Source organism: Thunnus thynnus, chromosome 12, assembly GCF_963924715.1.
Source record: "Thunnus thynnus chromosome 12, fThuThy2.1, whole genome shotgun sequence".
NCBI lineage: Eukaryota > Metazoa > Chordata > Actinopteri > Scombriformes > Scombridae > Thunnus > Thunnus thynnus.
In genome coordinates this window covers 19,071,326-19,095,539 of record NC_089528.1, presented here as the reverse complement: position 1 = coordinate 19,095,539, position 24,214 = coordinate 19,071,326, and the positions used below count along the sequence as shown (strand labels likewise).

Below are 24,214 nucleotides of genomic sequence, written 5' to 3'. Positions count from 1 at the left end.
AGGTCCTATTCACAGCCTGGGATCACAAGGCCTTTTCTCTTGGATTAGTCGAGCTTCAAGGCTTGCATGATGAAGCCACAAGATATCTGCAAGATTGTTGAGAGAGAAAACTCCCTGAAATCTCCGCTCATCTGCCGAGGGAATACAGCTTGTTGAAATAATAGCAGTTCAACAGGGTAATTCTCCAGCACATACGTATGTCCGAACACTGTAAACCCAAAACAGACTAATGAGTTTCATAGTAACTTTGTTTGACATTGAGGTAAAAACATTACTGCCATGGTAGTGTGCAGTGTATTATGACGGAGGCCTTGATAATCAGTTTACACTAAATCAATATAAAATGTCATAGCAAAGTCAGGGTGATCCTGCATGAAACTGTGAAAATCCAACAATGTGTGTATCAGATTCCTGTAAACACTTCACATCAACAATGACGTCTGATTACATAGCAGGAAGGCTTTTTGCTTCAGTCGCTGTTCTTCTATTAAATCGTGGGCCTCAGACGTTTTCCCAGCAGTCCAGGGACTTGAACTGGAGACCTTCTGGTCACTCCCCATTTACCCTCCCATTCTTTTTGCTGCTGTAGCGAAGGGGAAAACCCCTCAATGACTGTGTGTCTTGGAGGTTTTTGCCTCTCAATGAAACTGTTAGGGATGTTGGTGTAAAATGTACAAATGAAGAATCCCAGAGGTTTAAATGGTCTTCGTCTGTAAAGTGCGTTACAATTTCCCATGCAAGGTGCTGGTCTAAACTTCTGGAGCAATATAGATTTCAATCTGATGTTTGGTGTCCTGCTCTACGATGCCTTGTATTATCACATTTGCACATTACATGGACTGTTTATACTGTATTCTATATTTTAAACTCTAACAGCTCTTTTCACTTAGAGTACAATTTTTATTGTAAAATGTTATATTATTTATCATCACCTGACTTTTGTGGTTGTTGTATTTTCTCTTACCTTCTATTTTTTGATTGCTATGCACCACAGCACCAAGAGAGATTCCTTTTATGTACAAAGCTACTTGGCTGTTTCTGACTCTGATTCTTCTTCATGTGAACAGGTGGAGACAGGAATCAAACTGCCAAATGAATGGACGACCCACTTTACCTTCTGCGCCACAGCCGTCCATGGTTGTGGCTCACAATCTGTAATAGTTTGATTTATCTACCACTGGCAGCAGATGTATTCCTTAATTTATTAATATTATTTTTTTCTATGCATTTGGGCAACCCGTAGCCTATCATCAAAGTCACTTGTGCATGTGGCATATTACTTCACTTTTGCAAAAAGGCAAATTCTGTTTGGATAGCATTTGATCCTCCAGTGTGTTAAATCTGTTAAAACCTGAGATTTGTTGCCAGAACTGTTCATTTGCATCAGTCAGTTCTTTTGATTCTCAGTTAATCTATTTTATTTCTTTGATTACTCATTAAGTCTATATCATAAAATATTGAAAAATACTTCAAGACGACATTTTCAAATTCTTTTAAAAATGGTTTCATTTGTCCGACAGTCTCAACCCCAGTGGCGTCCAATTTACAAAGATATAAAACTTAAAGAAAAGAAGTGCTGATTTTTGAGAAGCCTGTTGAAGAGCATTCATTGCTGCTTTATAAATGGATAATTAGATTATTTTCCAAAATTGTTGATTATTTTTTTGTTGATAATAATCAATAAAAAATAAACATGTCAGCACTACACATCAATGTGCCAAAATCACAAATAAAATATTATAATTTCATTGTTATCATATGACATTGACATAGGGGTGATCTACTTATTAAACTAACTAACCAAATGTCACTGAAGAATAAAACCACACATGACATAATTTAAAAATTCATTTATTATTTCAGATTTTTTTCGCCTTTGTTATACAAAGATGTTAAATAACTTAAATACATTCTTACCAGTCATTTGTGATCTGTTTATACCTACAAGCTATACACATGAGGTAGAGGAAAATAATTTAGGGTTCCCATAAGACATGAATAAGTGAACATGGACAAAGCTTTGTTGGTGTAGTATCATCACAAAGGGCAATACACAGTTGTGTGTTTTCATCTTTGTTTTACAAGCACAGTACAAATCCTAACAAAAAGTACTTGTACATGTAAAAGTGACACAATCATCAACATTAGCAGTTTATACCGTATCATATGGTGATAACCAACATTACAAAGCCAAGAGCCTTTTCACAAAATAGAAGATTATACAAACAGATCAAATGCTATAAAAAATATCGTTGATGACTGTGATTTTGTTTGAATACTTGCAGAAATGTCTCGTGATCGTGCGCATGAATAAAAGCCAGTTCAATGTGAGTCGATTTCTAAATTTGTTAGGATTTCTTAGTGCTTAGATAACAGCAAATGTTGAGATATGAAATGAAATATGTTTAAAGTATACACTGCTTCTTGAAGCCTCCACCCCAAAAGGAACAAACACCCAAAAAGAAAAAACAGAGTAAAAAATACAGGATATAAAATCAATTTAGACTTTGACGTTATTTACACTAAACACATGCTCATAATATATTTAAAAATAATTTATCTTTTATTTTTTTTTCTACAAAATAGAATTTTGTACATGATCCACTGACAACTAAACAGTGCAGAGTTTTGGATTTGAGAATATGGACGAGTGTGACAACAACATCTAAAAACCGACTGACTGCTGCATCATGCTCCTCTTTCACGGGAGGAATTTCAGGCCTATATACAATCTATAAACAAACAAAAATGCACTCGGTGAGCATTTGGTATTCCTGTCATGCCTGTTTTGAGTCCATTCAATAGTAGAGAACCTCAGTGTTTTTGGGCCGAGGAGTGTGTTGAGAGCGCACACACCAAAAGCTGTGGGAAGCAGGCATTTATGCTTCGAGTCTCAGCATAGCTATTATGGTTTCCATGTAGCGTGCAAAGTTCTATGTATATGTTTTGACCAGTCTTTATTTGGCATGCCTCCTCATATCAAAATGCTTGGAATTCATCTCCCCAGGACAAATAACCCATGCAAGGCTCTCTTCCTGAAGCATGGTTTTGCTGAAGGTGGTTTAATTTCAAATATTGTGATAATCATCTTTAAAGACTAAACTGTCTGTTGAAGGTAAAAGCCTTTTTTTTTTTCGGATGTTTGGCATGGTGCAGTATCTCTGATTACAATCTGTAACCATCTTGCTACAGCAGTTGTTCGCTGTATTTATGGTGCACCACCACAAATGTCTAACGTTTCTTATTGCTACCAATTTCTGTTGCTTGTGAGATTAAACATGTGCCTCACTTTTGTCTATATACCACAGGAGAAGAAACCTTTGCTATTTACATTTTTTTTTTAAAAAGAGTCTGCACTGCACTGTATCGATAAATACAGATCTTTAAATACTTTAAAGGGCTTTGGGGCTTCAGTGCGTGAATGGCGCTATATTACAAAGCTGGGTCCCTCACTCAGTAGTTAATTCACACCCATCTAAAACAAGGCATATAAGGTCCTATATCTTATGAATTATAACATAATGTTCCCAGAAGCTAAGTGCTGAGAATACAATGAATTCTTGTCTGCATTGTTTGTGTGTCATCTTCATGGTCTTTAACTGTCACTGTAGTTACATGGCAGGGTTCATTATGCTGCTTTATGTTAACTGTGTCACTGTGTGCCAGGCAACAAGTATAAAACGTGAAAAATCAACTAATGCATTATAAAAACTTCACTGTCTTCTGAATGAAGACAGCAGATTTGCTAAACATGACACAAATATTAGTCTTATAAAATATATATTAGCTATGAAGCTTGCGCATTTATCTTCACTTGAGCAATTCTGCAGACATGTCAAGTTAGATTTCCGTCTCTTTTGCCCCATACTGTTTGGACTGACGCGGTTCCTACTGTACATGCTGCATGTCTACATGTTGAATATGGCTCAATCAAATCGTGGCAGCTGAAGAGGAAAGAAGGATGTGAAATGGTAGGGGGCTACATTCCTCCAGTTCTCCACAGTTTTCTTTACAACTTCAAAGTAGCCAAAGTTAAACAAAATCCTAATAAGTAGATTTAAGCTCCAGAGAGCTCCACAATTTTTTGATCTGAGTTACACGTGGACCGTTTGCTGGTCAAGTGATCACCTGTTGCACTGAAGTTGGCTATAATAACAAGGCCACTGTCATCTCCAACTTGGATATCATTCGCATTTGCACTATTTCTCTCCATTTTTTCCAAATAGTAATAGTGGTTTAAGTTATTCCCTGAACACTGGTACGCTCAAGGCCGAGAATAGCCTAAACTGACTGGTTTAGTTATTTTCTGTTAATGCATTGCCTAAAAGCTTCATATTATATTATTACAAAAAAAAGTTTTAAAAGAATTGAGATTTTTTTCTCCCTGTGAAGGAGTAGTCCCAAAGGATCTATAAATTATCCACAGCAAGACGACGGACACAAGTGTGCTGCTTTCCAAAGGGCCTTGTCAAAAATTACGAAGAAAAACAAGCGAGAGCACACAAACAATGAAAGATTTGTGTGGTTAGTGGTTTGTTTTTAACATAGTAAGATAAGTGGCTTGTATAATATCATTACAATATAACTGAATTTATTTACATACATATGCAAACACACAATGTGTGTGAGTGTAAATATGTGCGTGTAGAGTAATTCTTACACCCTGTCTTTTTGTAGCAGTCTCTGAATATGGTTTTCGTTGCCATAGAAGTCGTCATTCAAACCCCCCATTTCCCCCTTGCTATCTACTAAATGCTCACATACAAACACACGAAAAGAGTGACAAATACAAACACAAACACACACACACCATTCTTCTTTGGGCAAGGCCCTAAAACCAGTCTGTAGGTGTTACTGTCCTTGTCTTGGATCCGCTTTTAACTGGACACTAATCTCTGTTTTCTTGTGAAAAGATGCAGTTGGACATTTTTTTTTTTTATTAGGAAAGTAGAAGCTTCTCTCTTCAAGGCAGCGCCGTGAAAAAAAGCTTGAGATGTTGACCCAGTTGTCTGAGAAGGTTTTTAATTCTGCAAACCCAACAGGACCTCTGAACCCCAACCCACAGAAATCCCTCAAAGTGCTTATTGCTTCTCCATTGGCTCGCTCTCCTTTGTTTGTAGAACACTGTTCTGACAGCAGGAGAAAAACCTTGTTGGAGAACAAACTGACGACTCCTCTCTCATCTTTCACTTGCTCCACTGGTCAGTAGGCCAAATAGGGGCTGACAGGTGACTGGGTTACCCTTTGCAGGTATAGACCTCCTCTCTCTGCGTGCAATGCTTGCATTCGACGTAGCAGCACCAGCGCACTTGGCACTGGCAAGGCCTGGTCACCTCCCTGCTTTGAGTGTTATGGCCTCGCCCGCAGCAGATCGCATCGCAGTTCTTGTCCTTGTAGCACTTTCGGGCTGCAGTGCCCAACGAGTACTTGCTGGGTCTACAGAAACTGGGTGAGTCCTCGATGTGGAGCAAGTCCATAGTGCGGGGGATCTGGTCATTCAGGCCAGGCAGGGGCTGCTGCTGCGGCTGCTGTTGCTGCTGCTGGTTGCGGCCTGTGGAGATTTCTCCCTCCCCTGTGGCCTCGTTGGTGGAGCTTCCGACCTTGACGGAGGTCTCGTAGCGCTGCTTCAGCTGCTTGCCGATCTCGTGGAAGGGCAGGAGCTGCCTCCAGCAGGTCTGGACAGTGCAGGAGCCGGAGACGCCGTGGCATTTGCAAGTGGTCTCCACTCCGGCCTTGATTACCTGGTTCAGAGACAGAGAAATACTGTTAACTGCCATGACACATTAAAGGAACATAATGAAAGCTATGTAAATTAACGTGCCTTTGCAGAATTTCAAAGGGCCAAATTACCCAAATATGTGCACAGTTAGACTATTAGGGTGCAGCGCAGCGGTTTGGGAGGAATATAGAGACACAACGGAAAATGATTATACTCACTGCTCTTTTTGATATCATAACAAAAGGGAAAAGTCCAAGGCTTCACTTTTTGCTCATGAACTATCATCAAAATAATTCCAAGGGGAACAATATAACATTTTGTCTAAGGCTTCACATAAAAGAGCGAGTGAATAATAGTTGGTAGGAGGATTGATTTTGTTTATGATAACCACGGATGACATTTTAATTAAACTCAATAACTGTTATTACGATAAGTGAGGGGAGGTTATTTCTAAGAAGCACTATATAACAGATGATTCATTCAGAGAGCCATGAGAAAGAGAAGACTCAAATACTTAGACACTGGGCGCTATTCTTGTCCTTTTACTGTAAATGTGTTCTCTAAACCCAGAGTTGATCAACCGAATCTTGATAATTATGTCATAACACAGACAGTAAGTCATGCAAACAGTTGGCAGGAGAAAGAAAGTCGTCTCTTCTCTAAAATCATACATAATTGCAAGTGAAACAAAGAGGTTGTCAGCTAAAAACACCTCTACTCATTATTGTAGCAGTACTTGACCTCTTAGCAGACAGCCAAAGTTCGCCAGAGAATCAACCACAATGCCGAAAAGCAGTGTGTGTGTGAAAATGGATGACAATAACACATTGTCTTAGGTGGGGTTTGGATAACATCTACAGTACTTTTCTCAGACTGCAAAAGAGATCGGGGAACAGGAAGTGCATATTCATCACACCAGCAGGTCAAGAAAATTTGATAGGTCAGCTTTTAAATGTCGGGGGGGATGCAGAGACTAGCACATTCCAGTTTCGTCCTCCGTGTGGGAATTCATCCCGAATGCGGTACACCTCACTACATGTGCAAATCGAAAAAATAAAAAGAGCAAAAACAATGTTGTAAATCTTTTATCACAAATAAAATCTCCTGAGAGATTGGATTTTGGTGAGCCAAGCTGAAAAGGAAGAGCCTGCATTGGTCTTTTGGGAGAGTTTTGTGTCTGCTAACATTTGGGAAGTGTGCCTCTGCTATAATTCATTTTGAAACCAAAATGAAAATGGCTACAATATGAGAAAACCCGAATAAAAGTAACAGATTCCAGACTTTTAGTTTGCTTTGGCTTGACAGATTAAGACCATTCCCTCTTTTTTATTTTACTATTAAAAACCCTTCCAAGACGAAAAGCCCATATTTGCTCACCACAAACAATTGCTGAATTGTGCCAAAGCACAAATGAGAGTTATTGCATATCTAATCTGAGAGTGAAAACCAAATATTGACTAATGAGCACTTTCAAATTTACAGTAGCAATTACTTTAATCAGTTTGGGTTTCTCTTTTTCCAGCTTTCATGGAGATGCTTGAACCTCTATAGTATTTTTTCAGTAATTTTACTCTCCTGGGATACTCTCTGTATAACTCTATCAATGTCATTCAGTTGTGGTCATATTAAATTCCTCTTTAGTCATTTTAACTATATATTTGGACAGTGTATTTTGTCTTGGACAGCAGTCATGTATCAGCACTGTAATGTTTAAACTCCAGTGTTACAAAAGCAAGACTTAAGATATGGTATAAGAGTATATCCGGGATAAGGTGCACAATGCACTGGCACTTCATACTGCTGTTTATCTACATAATGAAACAGGACTCAGACTGTATTGTATTATCACAATTTTCCCACCATTTAACTGATTCATGTGAGCAATCAGCCAACATTGCTGTTCAAATACTGTCTGTGACTCCAAATGAACTCTGACCCTATTTGAACTGCTGTCTTTATGAGTGTGTCCTGGTTGGCCTCATTTACGGCTTATAACTCTAACTCAGCTTTGTTTTCAAATGATAAAAATTATTACTTTAATAAAAGCCGAAGTGACAGATATAAGAACATTAATAATAAATATACTGCTGTAAAATGATTGTATAATTAACTGTTTTCTTTCCTTTGAATGAAACTCCCTAAAATTTTATGAATCATTGGCTAGCACAACTTAAATTAAGTGATAGTTTAATGTCTTGGACAACTTATCAGATAATAAAATACTGTTGCTATCAAAGTCACAGAAAAAGAATGAATGGAAAATAAAATGGGACCTTAAAGGGGAACAATTCCATGAGATTGTGGCAATCATGTGAGTCAGATTAAAACAAGATTGGTCACAATTGATCCAGCAGAGGCTCCATTTACACCTGGTATTAAAATGTGATACATATCTGGATAGTGACATCCAGGCGTCATTAATTTCTTCCACTTTTTGTGAGGGAAGACTTAGACTTGGACTTAGCTATTACTACTACTTGTTGCTTTTGTGGGGCTTCCTTAAGCTGGCAGGAAGAGCCAGATGAAAGGGACCTTTCATCTTACTGGGCTGAAATTTCATGAACGTGGTAACGCTGTATGAATTTCTTTTACACCTGATTGAGATCACAGTGTGAGCCTGTACTCCAAATTTTGTCTGGCCCATCTGATCACATCATTCCAATCACAATGAGTGCATTTACATCTTCCATTAACATGTGTTTTTCCTTACCCAGATAACATATCCAGATACAGATTTCTTTTTAATGCCGGGTGTAAATGGGGCATTAATCCTTAGTAATGCATGGGCTGAAGCTCCAAAAACCCTGAATAATGCAGCTTGATAGTGTTTTTTGTTTGACCCTCACTGACTGATAAACAGTACCCACGTTGTTTCAACTCTACAACTCCACTTTGTAACACAGTCAGTAGAAAGTTTGCAGTATCCAGACCTAGATTACACAAACCTGCATTAGTTCATTTTTTGGTCACTTGGGAACAGCGAAAAAGCTATAAACACAACACATTATCATATTATCACTTTATAAAGTTATTATGGCAAAATGTATTAGCAAACATTTGCTTATTTACACAGTGCCAAGCAAGTAGCATACAGAGTCTTTTCACTGAAAACAGCTGTCTGCTGCGGCTGGAAACAATGCTGATGAAAGCGGCAAGAGTGACCCAAAACAGTAAAGCTGCAGGCCGTAAAACCGAAACAAATGCTAACATGCTAAAACACGCCAGAGAGCTGAGGGGAACTGCAGAGTCAGGTGATAATTCTTCGTGGGTTTGTGATTACGAGCGACCCTTTCACATTACATATGTTTGATCCATTGATAATATAAAAATATTGATTAGAATAGTATTAAGTCACAGGCTGAGTATGTTGACTTTGACCCTAACCCTTTAATAAACCATCATCATCATCTTCTGATCCTTCACACTTACCTTCATGCCCACATTTGTATTGTGCATGTCCACGCGTGCGCGGAGGTCCTTGTTGGAGCGTTTGCCCAGGAAGTCCTTAACAAACTTGTTGGCGTATTTGAGGTTGTCTCCACAGCCTCCCCACTGCCATGCCTTGCGGTTCTCCAGGTCCGGGGCTTCGTCACACGTGCAGCGCTCCATCCGTCCTGCACTACATGCTTTGGCCATCGCATGGGTTAGGCCCGCCGAGGAGATGGCATACAAGAAGGCTGTCTCTTTAAATCCTGCGGGAGCACAGGGGGAGAGTGACAGATGAGATGCAGCAAGTTCAAATAGTTTAATTCTATTTCTCAGTTTTTTGTTTAAGAACAATTGAGTAAAATGCATTGATTATACAGCGTCTTTGGTGTGAAATATTGAAAAACAGAGATATGACCTACCAGATTTGCTTTGAGTTCAAAAGAAAAAGGAAAGATCTGTAACAACTCATCTTCCCTTACCTCTCTTTAGTATGTTGGCTCGGTGGCGCCCCTCTAAGGTGCAGTTCCACCTCTCAAAGCGGAATTGATACTGGCATTCTAGGGCGCTCATGGTGATGGCCTCTCTCAGGGTCTCCGCTACGCCCGGGTCTCGTCTGCACATCCTGCGCTGCTTCTTTTCCAGTTTGAGCCGGTCGCACAGCTTGTAGTGGGCCCTGCCCATGTTCTCCTCTGGTAGAGAGTTCAGTGGCAGGATAGACAACGGTTCATTACCTGTCAACCTAGAGTGAAAGATTGCAAACACAAAGACACCCTCAGATGAAACAGTGCACAAGGAGGGAGTGGATACATCTTGATAAAGGTTCCAATAAAGCGCAGGATGCTGACCTTCCTGGATAAACAATAAAAGTTGCAAAGATATACTACATAAACAGCACAGGAAGCACAGCTGGGGCATATAATGCTCAAAAGTTTGGTTAATGTTCAAATGAATTCAGCTGTTCGGTGGTTAATGTTCAGGGGAATTCAACATTAGCTGGAGATTGAGATCAACCTCCAACACAGGCGTGTCTGTGTATAGAGCAAATTCTCTACAGAGGTGGAAGAGGTCTTTCTTTTCATAACGTTCCTGAAACTGTTTTGTCCCTTTTCAGACCTCACTGATCACCCTGATCAAGTCACAGCACCAGCAGGTTACTGCCTACAGTATTCAACACTGTAGTTTGAGATTATACATTGTGTATTATGACTGATAAAGCATTCAGCTGGTATGGACACATATTTAAATCAATGGCATGCAGTGAACGTGACAGTCATACCACATGCATGTGAAACAGTAGCCAGCGGATACTTGGTTTAATATTTATATCATACCCTGAGGGGGGGAATGTCACTCACAGAAGCATTGTATAGGTTTCAACATGATCACACAGGAGGATTTACACTCTCGTTATAGAATCCCCACACAAAAGTCCAGTATTCAAGATCTTAAAGCTGCAATCAATTTGAAATATAACAAGCAGAAGTCCCAGTTCTAAACATGGTATGGAGAACATGTGGTAGACTTGCACTCCTTTCGTCAGTTTATTTAAGGGAAGCGTATATAAAACACACAAGCGGGGACTGCCACATAGCTGGCAAAACCGACGACCAGCGTTCTGAGGTTGTGATGGGGAAAGCAGAGCATTACTTTCATAAACACACACAGGGGACATGACTGTCAGCCTGTGACCATTTTGGTCACACCAACTGACAGGATTGGCACCATAGTTGTTCATTATGTGTAATTTCTGGCCTCCTTTACACCCTTAAAGTGAAACTGTAGAATAAATGGATTTACAGAACTCACAAAAGCACAAGTCTTCAGGCCAACGTGCCTTCGCAGACAGACTTGGGACACTTTTGTGCATGAACTGACACCTCATTTAATGCTGCATTGATCAAATGCAGCACTGCAACATTTTGCATCAATTGTAGGTTGCAGTGTATTTCTTTTTTTATCCTTGTAAAAAATGAGCCAAGACAACACACACACACACACAACACATAGCTTTGCAATGAATTTCCTATACAGTACGTGACAGTTAATGGAGGCTAATGACAGAAGCAGTGAGAAAAATCTAATACTACTAATCATCTTAGTACTAATCTGGAAATTATAACGTGAAATTAAACTGAAACTTAAATTACAATAAGATTACGAAATCTTTCATATGTCTTATTTCAGTTTCCACAACCAATTTGCTTGTTATCATCAATCTAGACAAAAGATGCATGTATCATGAGGACACAGCATCATCCCTTTTTGAGTCTAAAAAAGGTGTATAATAAATTTAAAAACGGTAAAACTATGACTGTGAAGAGTAACCACAGCAAACGGGAACTCTGCCACAGACTTTAATTCAGCCAAGCAGTGTAAAAGAGATTATTCTTCAATATTTTTGTAAAGTTGCAGAGCACCTGCTGGATGTCTACGCTGGTGTAGTTAATGTACCAAAAGTGTTGACTGGTGATCTACATTACTTACATTTTTGACTTCATTACTGTTTTTCAGAGAAGATTCTGTCATCACTCATATGCCTCTAGCAGAGGGTCACAGGGGTTGTTTAACAAGAGATTTGTTTTATTAAGTCCAATAACTGACTGAAATGTTTCCCTTCAACTCTTCAGTTTCATACCAGTGGACTTAATAGTTCACATATGCTATATGATATTGTCTTAACTATGCATTCACAGCCTGGTTGAGGATCTGAGCAGTCAAATCAAACAGGGAGCATCAGGATTTGCTTTCAGATTGGGTCAAATGGTTTCCTTTTTACAAAGTGTGTTTGCCTTTCCTTAACTTGTCTGACAGCTATGAATTTTCAAATGGAAACCTGGCAAGCTGTGTCTTGACAAAGATTGCTCTCCCAACACACTTAAGAGAAAAAAAATGTATGGTCTGAGGCGTACAGAGTGAGGCATACACAATGCACGAGCACAATGTTTCTGTGAATAACTGGCATTTTACTCTTAATTGTTTCAAGCTTTGTTAAAATATACTCTAATAACAATGCCAAGGAAACATGTTTAAAGAGCCAAAACAAACAAATCCAGTCGACCCAGTATGTTACAAATGACTGACAACCGTTCCACAACATTTCATGGCAGGGTAGACGAGGATTGAATGATGGCGCCCCGTGGAATACCTGCCTAATTCCATTTGCAACATCAGTGAGGAAGACAAGTCAAGAAAATTCAAGATATTCAAATCCTCACTGCACCAGGAAGCAGCAGACTTCTAGATAGGTCTGCAATTTAAAAAACAAGCACATATTGATTTTAATTTGTACTTTGTTTACCTCAACAAAGAGATCTTAGTGACAAATGGTGGTCTTAATTTACTCAATACCACCAACATGACGCGTGCATTCCTCAGTAAGACATGCATAGTAACACCATTCAGCGTCAAATCTTCCAAAAGCCTGCATGCCTGCCAAAGACACCATTAGAATGACAGCCCTCAACTGTCTGTGTGACGTCTGCCTGTCTGAGACAAAAAGATGGTCTGAGCGAAGCTGGAGGGAGGCCAAAGATGACATGACACTGATCTAAGCGCTACTGTCTCTTTGGCTTTTTTTTTTTTTTTTTTAAACAAAGGCATATTTCTAGCTAGTTACAAAGACAGCCTGGGGGCAAAGTGTGGAGGAGAGAGATTTGAGAGCGGAGAAACACTTCACGTCTCCAGAGAAGAAACTACTGGCCAGGGCTCGCGTTTGTGCATGTTTCCGCTCTGTGGCAGACCAAAAAACAGTCAAATTGTATCGCAGATGTACACTGACTCCATTTCCTCCCTATTTGTAAAGGACCCCCACTCTATGAGTGGATGCATTTTCTAATATTTACGACGCTGAAAGTAGAGTTTGATCTCAATCATTACTCTTAAATTCGAGTTTGTATGAAATTAAAGATAATATTTTCCCTGGATGCAAGACTGTGACCCCTGCTGTCACAGAAAAAAATGGGTCACACATTCCAATATGGTGATCAGCAATAAAAAAAAATATTACTCTGCTGTTTGCTGAAGAACGAACTCAGTCAACTCACTTAGAGGAAAAGAGATTTGGAAAATAGTACAGTGGTTGAATCACAAAAATCATTACGCATCTGAACTTCAAATCTTTGGTCAAATAGAAACCATTATTGTGTTTTCCCATAACAATGACTAATTTTATGGGGAAAAAAATGTAATCTGACAACTCAGTTGAGCTCTTAAAGTGCAGAATAAAGTCTCTTCATCATGAAAGGTAAATGTGTGGAGTGGAGGCACTAACAAGTTATCTACTCCCTAATAAATTAGAAGGCAAGAGCATAAAACTCTGTGTTTTCTCATCATGGACCATTTTCTGTAGGTGTTTTTGTTTGAGGTGTTGGCACAGCAACACCAATTACACATGGAATATAACACCAACATATAAAACTCATTATTATCCTACACGAGGTGGGATTCTTGCTGGTGTTTGCTCAGCTTTGCTTTTTCCATTCACACACTTGCCTCTACAGACTCCTAACAGACATCACTGACCTCCTCTCACGCTGCGCCTCCTCCGCTGTCTTTCACTTACTAAACACTGGAGTTTGTTTAGTCCTTTCTCTCTGCATGTCAGCACCTCCCATTGCCTGTGACATTTACTTTATATACATTTTCCAATGCAGCATGTTTTAGTGAAAACGGCTCACTTCACACCATGGAGCCTCAGAATCAATCCCTCGAGGAAATCATTGACTAGCACTAAAACTTTGCCGTCATCACTCCCTCTCTGGCTTTACATTAAACTCGTGGAAGTGACCCTCAGCTGGTAATTCTGGGGTAATTCTGGCCGTTCTTCAATGGTTTGGTATGTAAATAGTTAAGGAAGAGTAATAATGCATAAAATCTTAGGTAGTGGAAAACATGTTCACTCTAACAACGTTTTTTGGCCTATATGTATATGCTCACTCTATGTATAACCTACAAACACACACTGCTTTGTAACTGCTGCTGTTATTCATACACTCATACAGCCATATATAAACAGAGGCAGCTCGTCCATGTGGTATAGATTAATCTCAGGAGGCTGAAGCAGCAAACCTTACAAATGATTCACAGATTAATTGATGACTCACTTAATAAAAATCGCAAAACAAAAATGACAAACATTCTCTGATTTCAGCTTCTCAAATGTGGCTATTTGCTATTTTTTTCTGTATTATATCATTGTGAGTTTAATATATTTGGGTTTTGGACTGATGGTCAGACTAAAAGCCGTCACCATGGGCTCTGGAAAATGGAGATGATCATTTTTCACTATTTTGTGACAGTTTATTAGGTGGTTCATTGGTTCAGTCAGTCATCAGATGAATGGTTAATTATTATTTTTATCAGTTGCAGTCAAAGCCTGGCTAAGAAAAATGACCAGCATGATATTTTGGTCAAATTTAGCTTACGCAGATATATTGGTTTCAGTGTGTATGGCTGTTGATAAGTAACAAGAAAACTGAAAACTGGTGTAAACAAATGCCAAAAATTAGTTTGAGCTCATTTAGAAACAATGTAGCCATGATTTTCCAACAGAGGGCAATGAGAAAATCTCTTTCTTTGTGCATATGTTGGTCACAGTTTCTTAAAAAACTAATTTAAGAGATATTTGTCAAAAATGTTGCTTATGTTATATGTTTACATCTGAAAATGAATGTTGGCCAATATATCATTATCAGTTTTTTTGTTTTTTAACTCTCAAATATTGATATTATTATTAGCCTCAAAAATTCATCATTGGTCGGGCTATAGTTGCAGCTCTATGTAGATGTTTTTTCACTTATCGCTGAGATTTCACTTTAAACGGCATCTTCAGCTGGTAACGTCCACATTCTGCACACAACTGATATTACAGATAATAATGCCTCTCCCATTGAGAAAACTGATACTTTGTGTTTCCAAAGGAAAATCTCTCTTAGTTTTGAGCAGTATGAGTGTAAAAATGTTGAACTCCTACTACAAGTTAATGGAGATAAAAAAATATATTTTTGGTATATTTTTATTTTTCAGATTTAGAGATAAGGATGAAAACACTGTGCGGCGAAGTGTTTTGGCAATATTCAGCCACCGTGTCTGTTTATCATCTCTATCCCCCACAGGACTAACAGGTGCTGGCTACGTTTGTGTATGTAGTTACCGTATACATGTGTGCTTGCATGTGTGCACGTGCACATGCATATGGGTACTTACTACCTTGAGTCAACACCTATAAGAGTCAGTCGTGGCTGAACGCGCCCAGACAGAAAAAAAGCACAAAACCCACAGTTTCTCCATCAGCCTGAACTTGCAGATTGTGTGGTCTGGTGTCTCCTTGATCACAACCAACCCCCCCTCCTCCTCCTTTTTTTTTTTTTCCTCTTCTCCCAACTAACCCCTATTCCCACTGGTCAATTACTCTAAACGAATGCCAATCATTCCGCCCAGCTGTTGGCTCCAAACAAAGCCTCCTCTAGACAAAACCACCACTGTCTACGAACGTAACTTACACAATACAATGACAGACGTGAACATGTGTCCTGGAACACTTCAACTGTCATGAATATAAACTACCGTGCTCACCTGAGACTAATCTGTGTAGATTAAAATTATTGGTAATATTCATTAAATTAAACATTAGAGTTTCTGTAGGAAATTAAACTCGCCAGTGCTGATCTCCGTTTCTCTCTTTCACTTTTTCCTCCTGCCTCCACAGCGTTTAAATGCTCCTTTTGGGGGGGAAAAAAGTGAGTGTTTTTCTCAGAAATGTTGGATGAACTTCAGACCACCCTGCCCAAGTCCCATCTGGTGTATCACAGCCCAAGCCATGCCAGAGGTAGTAGGAATGTGAGTGTGTGTGGTGTTTTCCCTCTGGCCCACTCTAACTATGGCTGACAATGTGCTCCACAGCTTAAACTCTGAATAATTGAAGAAACCATGATTCAGTGTCGAATAACTCTCTGGTACGGGGAGTCTCCGGGCTTATGTCCACCTACAAGAAGTTTATAAGAGAAGAAATTCTGCACTGAATTGCATTTAAAAATCAATATTTTCTTCCTGACCACCATAGAGATACCACTCATTCCCCCAAGTCATTAAAACCAGAAATAGGGGAAAGAGTAAACGATTATGTATGAGGCTAAGATAAGATTAGTCACTGGTTGAAAGCACTGGGTGTTGTGACTACTCCTAACAAGCTGTGACTGACACAGTACAGTAACATGACAAAACCGACTTTGAAAACAAAGTGGTACTGGCCTGGGACTTAGTAAGTCATTATTAGTTGAGTAATGAGCCTTTCTACGTAGTGGGAATGTAATGCAACATCTACAAGCACTGCTACTCACAATGTGAGTGGGGAAAGTCTGCTATCTTGTATGACTTAACAGGATATGACCCAATGTTATGTCATCTGCTGTCCCTTCTGGTCATTTACAACCCACATAGGCCGTGCCGGACTACTCCCACTAATTGACTGATCTGGTCAAGTTCCTGTACATGTACTCTCTTGATATTTCAAATGTGAATGTCATGGTACATTAGACATACTTCCTTTTAAGTCAGAGCAATTTAAAGTGCCTGTCATTGTATTCTCACACAAATGGTTGCACAAGCAAACTATTTTTCTTTTTCAATTCATAAAAAAAAGAAGAAAAAGTCACTGCTCAGCCTAATTTTTTAATCCACAGCAGTGCAAGCAAGCGCTGGTAGCTGAGCAGTAGGACTACAGGACCTGGGTTTGGGAATGGGAGTGTGGGGCATGGTAAGAGGTTTAACTGCTATGTGAGAACTCAAGGCTTCTAAGGTCAGCAGCTCAGTTATAGTCACTGTGTGACTGGCACAGATTGGGCGCGCAGCAGTGTCCGCATGACTCCCCTGTTCTAGCCTACACCATGGCACAGAGCAGCCCTGTACCAGCGCACCGACGCACCAAACACGTTCAGGCACACAATACTGTACTCGGCTCTCACCGATTCGAACATGCTGACACAAGACCCAGACCACGTTTATTTGGTAAGGGAGGAAAACAGTTTGACTATAAACTTGGTGCAGATTCTACAAAGTAGATATTTTAAATGCGTGCAGAAACTGGTGATGTCGGCTTTGTTCATTTATGTTACACTGGGCAAATGCACTTCTGTGAATAAACTGAGCATGCGAAGTCAAACCACGAAATCCAAAACAAAACAGTAGCTGTTTTGAATCACTCATGCCTCAGTAACTTCAAGTGGCTGAGTTTATTAACGGTTATTTACTCTTACTACTGAAAGATTAGAGTTTTCCTCCTGCTCCTAATTGTGAAAAAAGCCTACATAACCCAAATGCAAAGACCTAAAATGCAAGTTTTTGTTTGCTATCTGCTGTAAAATATTAAAGCTCAAACATTTGTTGTCACATTAATTTCCAAGTTAAGGTGGAAAGTGTTCTTATTTCCCCTCATCTGAGTATTTTTGTGCACATTTACTGTAGGCAGTGAAAAAGTTCATTGTAGCAGAGAAAGTTTGCTGAGTCTGGGCCCATTCAGGTCAGTGTACATCTGACTGTGTCCATTCTCAAACTAATGCTCAGACTTTATGGATAAATATGCCTTATTGGGCAAACCTTAGTCTATGTAATAACACCCATTTGGCAAACACACACATTTCAGTGGAGTGCATGTCAGGTCAGGCCTCTATACAATTGTGTTTTATGCAAGATGATTGCCCTGATTAAATGCAGTAACAGTCTAACCCTGTGGTTTTGAAAACGTATCGTTAACATATTTTAACCCTGGATGAAATCCTTACAAACAGGTGTATGAGACTGAAAACAAAATTTTATGTTGCCTGCTCAGGAAAGATTTATTTTATTCTCATAATGTGTTGAAATCTCTTCAAGATAGACATGAGAAAGGCACAGATATTCTCTAGAAGCCCAAAACTTTTACCAAGGGTTTGTCAATCTGCTAATCTTGGCACATGCGAAGCGTCATGTCTCTTCTATCCCCACAAACTAGGCAGAGAAACTCGCCTGTGGTCAAGGATGGAAAACACAGGACATAGCGGTCGCACTAACTAGCATCATCTCATCAATGCCTGACCACTAAAAGTATCTTGAGTCTATATTAGTTTTCCTGTTTTGCAAATTGCCCATGTCTCCAACTCCATCTGCAAAGATCATCATGTGAGTGTACAGTTTGACCAACAAGAGTTTCCTTCAATGGGAGTTTCCTTCCCATATCTTCTGTCTATCCTTCAATGAAGTGCACAGCTGACTGCTGGGACTGAACTGGCGCTGCCGTCTTTTTAAAATCAAATATGTCTTAGCTGCGGTCTCTTCGGCATGCTGATGACACTAGAACCGTAAGTCTTTCGGATGTGAGCACGCCAAACACATTTTAAAAGCCCTACCACACCATGTAATCTTCAAAAACATTCAGTACAACCATGTAATTATACAGTATGAGCCCCTTAACAACCCACCACAGACATCCCTGAAACTTTCATAACAAAGGTGTGTACCAAACTCTGCAGTTTCTGATGATTCAACCTGTAAAATAAACAGTAATGCTGTGCATCACACGGTTTAGAGACATGAGAAGTGAATTTTCGCTCTGTAAGCTTAAGTTGAAAGACACATTCTACATGTCATGCAGGTTGACCACAACTAAGAATACGTAGACTTATTTTCTTTTCCTAAATTATTTTTACACAGAGCTGTCTGCCTTTACATTTGCTGTTTTCACATTTCATTTCCCACTCTCCTACTGTTACACAAAAAGGTTACAAAGTGCTGATTGAGGATCATCCTGCACTCTCAGAAGACGCTGCACCACCCTGTGGCATCCTCGGGCATAGCAGGCCTTTCCAGAGGGATGTCATGGAGCAGAGTGCTCAAAGCAAAGCACGGCTTAGCTCAAATCCGGATGTATCAAACAGAAATATAAAGAAAACAAAGCTCTCTCTTTTCAGAGGCCATGCGGTCTGTTATCTAAGCCTCCAGGTTTGCGTGATCTCACCACGCTGCACGGTCACACCGTCAGTGCTGAGAGAATCCTATCTTCTTGGCTCACGGTAAAGTGATACCCTTCGAGGTGTGGCTGTAGCCACAGGATATCCTATGAAGTTGGGAAATCCCTCTATCAACGGTGCTCCCCGCCCTGCTGCACGTCAGGGCTAATCAGTCCTTAAGGCCTGGTAATGAGACGCCCGCCACCACTGTCTGCCCGGCAACGCCAGCCTGAGCCCACACTAACTCTGCTGCTCCTAATGAGTGGTAATCACCCAGCAGCTCCCCACAAACCACTGCAGGGATACCAGCACGCACATGAGGCAGGCAAACCAGAGGACGGAAGGGGAGAAAAAGAAGGGAACCAAAGGAAATGTTTACATGGAGCCTCTTAAATAACAACTTGTAACATTTCTGTGCTGTGCTGAAGAAATGAGGCTCTTTTAAAAACTTTAAAACGCATTGCTGTTTGATACACACCAGGAACTAATTCAGCAGAGTGATAAAAACCTTTTACAGCTGCACACTGAAAAATCACTCCTCCTCAGTAAATTTACACACATCCCATTTGTTAGCCTGTTGTTTTTGGCATGCTGCCTCACTTAATGGAGCGCTGAAAACAATAATACCATATGAAAGGGCATCAGGAACAAACTGATGATAGAGTGTTTAAGGATATCGCAGTAATCAAATAGTAAGTAATAGCAACCACTATATTTGCTTCTTCCGGATACTGTGGTGCCTCTGTGATTGGTAAATCTGAGTTGCATGACTGTGGGCAGCCTTCCTGTATATGTCGCACATGAACTAAATAAAAACAAACTCTTGACTCAGTGTTAGGACTTGCATTCAGCACAGTTTACAAGACCACAGAATGACATGCCTTTTACCAAAACTCAAATTTAAACCGATGGAGTCTCTCAGACAGCACTCTGAGCACGGACAGGGTCAAGCGAGCAAACAAATCACTTCCTTCTCCGACAGTTTACACAATATCTCATCAAGGTGCTGCAACCTATTAAGTCGAGTAACGAAAGCTCAGCGAACATCTCCGATTGAGACTCTAATGATAACGGATTTAGCAGAACCAGCACCTGCCACAACAGGCTGAGGGAAAGAAAATGAGTGCTCACATTCTTGTGGCAAAGGATGACAATTTAAGCGGGTGCTTGACTACGCCAGGAATCCCACCCCACCCTCGGCTGCGCAGACTATGGGCAGGAGAGATTGTGTTTATGTTACACTTACGCTCCACCGCACTCTGGAAATTGGGTATGCAACATTGACCCTCTATTTTGAGTAAATCAGTACCCAGGAGCCCTAGGATGCCTCGTGCTCATGGAATATTTATTTGAACAGGTTTGTGTTGTATGTCCCACAGTCAAAGCCAAGCAGGACTGAGCTGGAGTGTCACCGGTGTCGAGTTTCTGGGAAGTTGGCCACAGGGCAGTCACATTTTGTATCTGTGTCACCTGTGCAGGCTCTTTCAGTATGTTTCATGTTCCTCAGCTGCAGGGCTAAATCATTCACTGACACTCATTCATATTCCTTTCTCACCGGGCCGTGGAATAATAAATCTGGAATATTGTAATACCACATGTCTCTCTTCACTACACAGGCCACAGATAGAGAACAGGCTGACAGAGGGAATTGAAAACAAGTGCTAACTGAATAAGTAAATATGCATTACCATTAAGACCATTAAGGCTGATGTGACTGCCAATTTGGCACGTCAACCTTAATACATACTCCCTGCCAAGGGCGACTTTGTAACAGGGAGGGAGACATAAACAGGGACCAGGGTTACATTTGTCCTTCTAATGCAACTTTAGAGCTGCACTGACACCACAGACAGAGTCAGAGACAGAGAAAGTACTTGATATGTGCATGAGTGTTACAGATGATGACGTTTTACTGAGAAGGGCTGAGATATTTCCATCATACAGAGCTATTACAGGTGCCATACAGCATGTTTGCATCACCCACTTTCCAGAAACGAGTGCCAACACTTTGGTGTAACACCCAAGAGAACAACATCTACCCAGAGACATGAAAAACTGAGTGTAAACTACAACAATCCTGTTTAATCAGACATGTTTGATATCTAGAAAGTTTTCAAGTACTTAGAAAACTGCTGTTTCTTTGTTGTTTTTTAACTTTTTATAAGATTTTTACACCAATATATCTTGTTCATGATAACCTTTACATCCAGGAGGAGGTAAAACCCAATTCAACAGGTCAACAGGTCTAAGACACAAGTCTCACAGGCCCTTAGGGGACACTTCCTGTGCTCACAACAGTTCCCAGATCACCTAACACTCCTGGATCCTGCACAACACCCATACCTACCATAAATTTGACTCTGCTGGAAAGACTTCAAGTGTCATCACTCTGCAGTCTACAGCCATTTGTCTCTGTGTGGGTTGTTTGCAGCCAAGGGTAGCACTAACAACATCTAGCAGAGATATTTGTAGATAACACAAGGAAAAAAACAAGATATTGTTTATGTTTTGTATGAGATGCAACTTTGATCATTTTAAAAAATATTGCTTTTTTCAAATTGCCAAAGATTAGGAGTCACTTTTTTTTCTTTTTTTTTTTTTGATTTTTTGGATCAAAACTCTTCAGTTCCAGGTGAAACATGGCTGCGCTCCCACTTGACATGCTGACCTCATTTGAATGACCTTCACTGTAAACGCTCTTTCAGTTTCTTCTGTAACTAAGAGCAAAACTGTGAAGTGAAGTTCATGTGAGCACACAAACTGGAGTTCGGTGCATTCGTAGCCACTCTGAAGTGGAGGTCATAGTGGGCTACACCTAAAAATCCAAGGCGTTCCCTGGGAAAGACTCACTTTGAAATATACACCCTTGTGCTCTTTTTTAAATTAAACATTATTGTGTATATGACATGATTCATGAAACGCTAAATTTTCAAGATTAATTTCCCAACACGTGTTCCAAGTGTTTTTTAAACCTGATGGAGGCAGCAGAAAACCCCTGCCAGAGTTGTGTGATGTTTATGCTGGATGGGGGAATTTTCTGTGCAAGCTGAGCAGACGTTTCGGCCACCAGTTCAGTTCAGTCAGATTGCTTTATTGTTACCAGCTGTTGAGTCTGAGGCATATACACACTCACCTTTCGCTCCGCGGCTGTTTTCAGAGTCGACTAAGGATATGATTTTACAAGTGTTTCAGCAAAATAATCACTCGACCGCTACCTGCCATTCAAACGTGCCAGGGGTTACTTTACAGTGGGCGCTGACTCAATTGTCAAGGAAAGAATGGGGGGTGAACTCTCCTCGGCCAACATTACTCCGAAGCTGCGTGTATCTACCTATATAGGTGCTGTGTTTATTAGTGTTTCGTTGCCTGCTTGGATCCGCGTTGACAGTACTTGTCACAAAATTTGCAGTTGTCAGCAGCTTCAGCGAGGTCAAATCATGTGCAGGCAACCTGCTGCAGCCACCAGCTGTGAGGCCGTTGAGCGCTGTGCAACCGCCGCCAAGTGACACCTCGCTGACCCGCAGATATGAAGCAATCAAAACAAGTCATAAAATAAATCTACATGCTTTTTTTGTTGTTGTTGTTGTTTTGTTTCAGGATAATCTGATCTTAAAGGTAGATTTCAGTTAGTTTAAAGAGGGGAGGGGGGGTTGTTACCTGCTTCAAGAACCAATCAAATCAATGAGAGCAGCATCATGCACATTATGTCTTGTCAGTCCTTACCCGAAATATGCTGCGGTCGGTCCAGGCAAGTTGAGAAGATACACTATAACTGTGAACGATAACCATCCCAGGAGTAGGTGTCCATCCAGCATTTTGCTGCGGCTCCAGGGCAGATCATTTCGTTTCTCCTGAGTAGCTGTGTAAAATCCCTTGTTGAACGTTCAACACTTCTTATACAGAGAGGAGCTGCGCTGCGCTCCTCCCATCAGCAGAGAGAGAGAGAGAGGGAGAGAGAGAGAGAGAGGGAGAGAGGGGGAGAAGGAGAGGAGAGAGAGAGAGAGTGAGAGAGAGAGAGCAGTATGGCAATGCATACTGTATGAGAGCTACACTGATTCACAATTCACTCTCAAGTTTCATACAGATAAATCTTCTCAGTTGTCTTAATTTATGATTGGAGTTTCAGTTTCTCCTCCGTGGGCGTTTTAAGCACCATACCGTCAGTGTTTGTGCAGGCTGAGGTCAGTCTGAGCTGGCCTGTGCTGAATGATAGAATATTTGTTTACCTTCAGTCTGTCCTGTCTCACTTTATTTCCAGAATGGCAAACCCTAAATTGGTTCAATCCAGCAGGAGTAGCATAATGCAGCAATACTAGTTTATATACTGTATGGAAATGTGGTTCAAACTACCACCAAATTTTTGTTCTTATTTTAAACTTTTTCACTTCTGTTCAGTGGTGGAAAGTAACTATCACTCAAATGTTGTGCTTAAGAACAGTTTTGACTTAGCTGACAAAACAATCTCATGAAAAGGGCAACTCAATCTGCTGAGGAAGATCATGTGATCCGATCAAAAGCTCCAGTACTGCTACTACTAGTGGGCTTAGTGTTGATATTTCCAGGATCAAGAATGGACTTTCAATCCAAGTTTTGACATACTTCATTCTAAGCTACTCTATTTTTCTACAAAACATTTCAGTGGCAAATACGTTTAACTCCACTTCATTTATTTGACAGTTATAGTTACTAGTTTCTGTACAGATTTAGATTTGAAATAGAAAAGACATGATACATTACTTAAATAAGCTCTATCTTGACCAGCAACAGCAGTACAACAGTCATACAAATATATAATGACACCCACATTGGCCATTTTTCTGCAAAATGAGTACTAGTGACGTTACATGTACAAATTACATTTTGCTCATAACACTTCTGTACTTTTTGCTACAGTAAGTAAGATTTTGAATACAGGTCTTTACCTGTAATGGAGGGGTTTTTTACATTGTAGTATTAATGCAAAGTAAAAGGTCTGAATCCTTTGTTCACTACTGCTGCCAATGTATGTAAATGTGTATAGTCCTGGCTCAGACTTTGCTTCCAGTCTGTGCATTTTTAAACTAGTTCACCTCTGTGCCCCACATTA

The 24,214-nt window shown here is 40.2% G+C and overlaps 1 protein-coding gene across 1 annotated transcript; it reads right to left on the bottom strand.

Annotated features, from left to right (window-relative positions):
- Positions 1-1,835: 1,835 nt before the first annotated feature.
- On the bottom strand, positions 1,836-22,997 carry wnt9a (wingless-type MMTV integration site family, member 9A). The gene is made up of 4 exons (XM_067606149.1): positions 22,852-22,997; positions 9,628-9,887; positions 9,149-9,411; positions 1,836-5,741 (listed from the first exon to the last, which is right to left on the bottom strand). Exons 1-4 carry the CDS (start codon positions 22,941-22,943, stop codon positions 5,238-5,240), a joined length of 1,119 nt encoding a protein of 372 aa, XP_067462250.1. The 5' UTR covers positions 22,944-22,997; the 3' UTR covers positions 1,836-5,237.
- Positions 22,998-24,214: the final 1,217 nt, after the last annotated feature.

Bases quoted from the DNA above. Each gene is read 5' to 3' on its own strand.
- wnt9a (XM_067606149.1), bottom strand. From the start codon at position 22,943: ATGCTGGATGGACACCTACTCCTGGGATGGTTATCGTTCACAGTTATA. The intron at 9,888-22,851 runs GTAAGGACTGAC...CTTTCACTCTAG, and splicing joins CCGACCGCAGCATATTTCGG to GTTGACAGGTAATGAACCGT. The intron at 9,412-9,627 runs GTAAGGGAAGAT...GTGCTCCCGCAG, and splicing joins AGCCAACATACTAAAGAGAG to GATTTAAAGAGACAGCCTTC.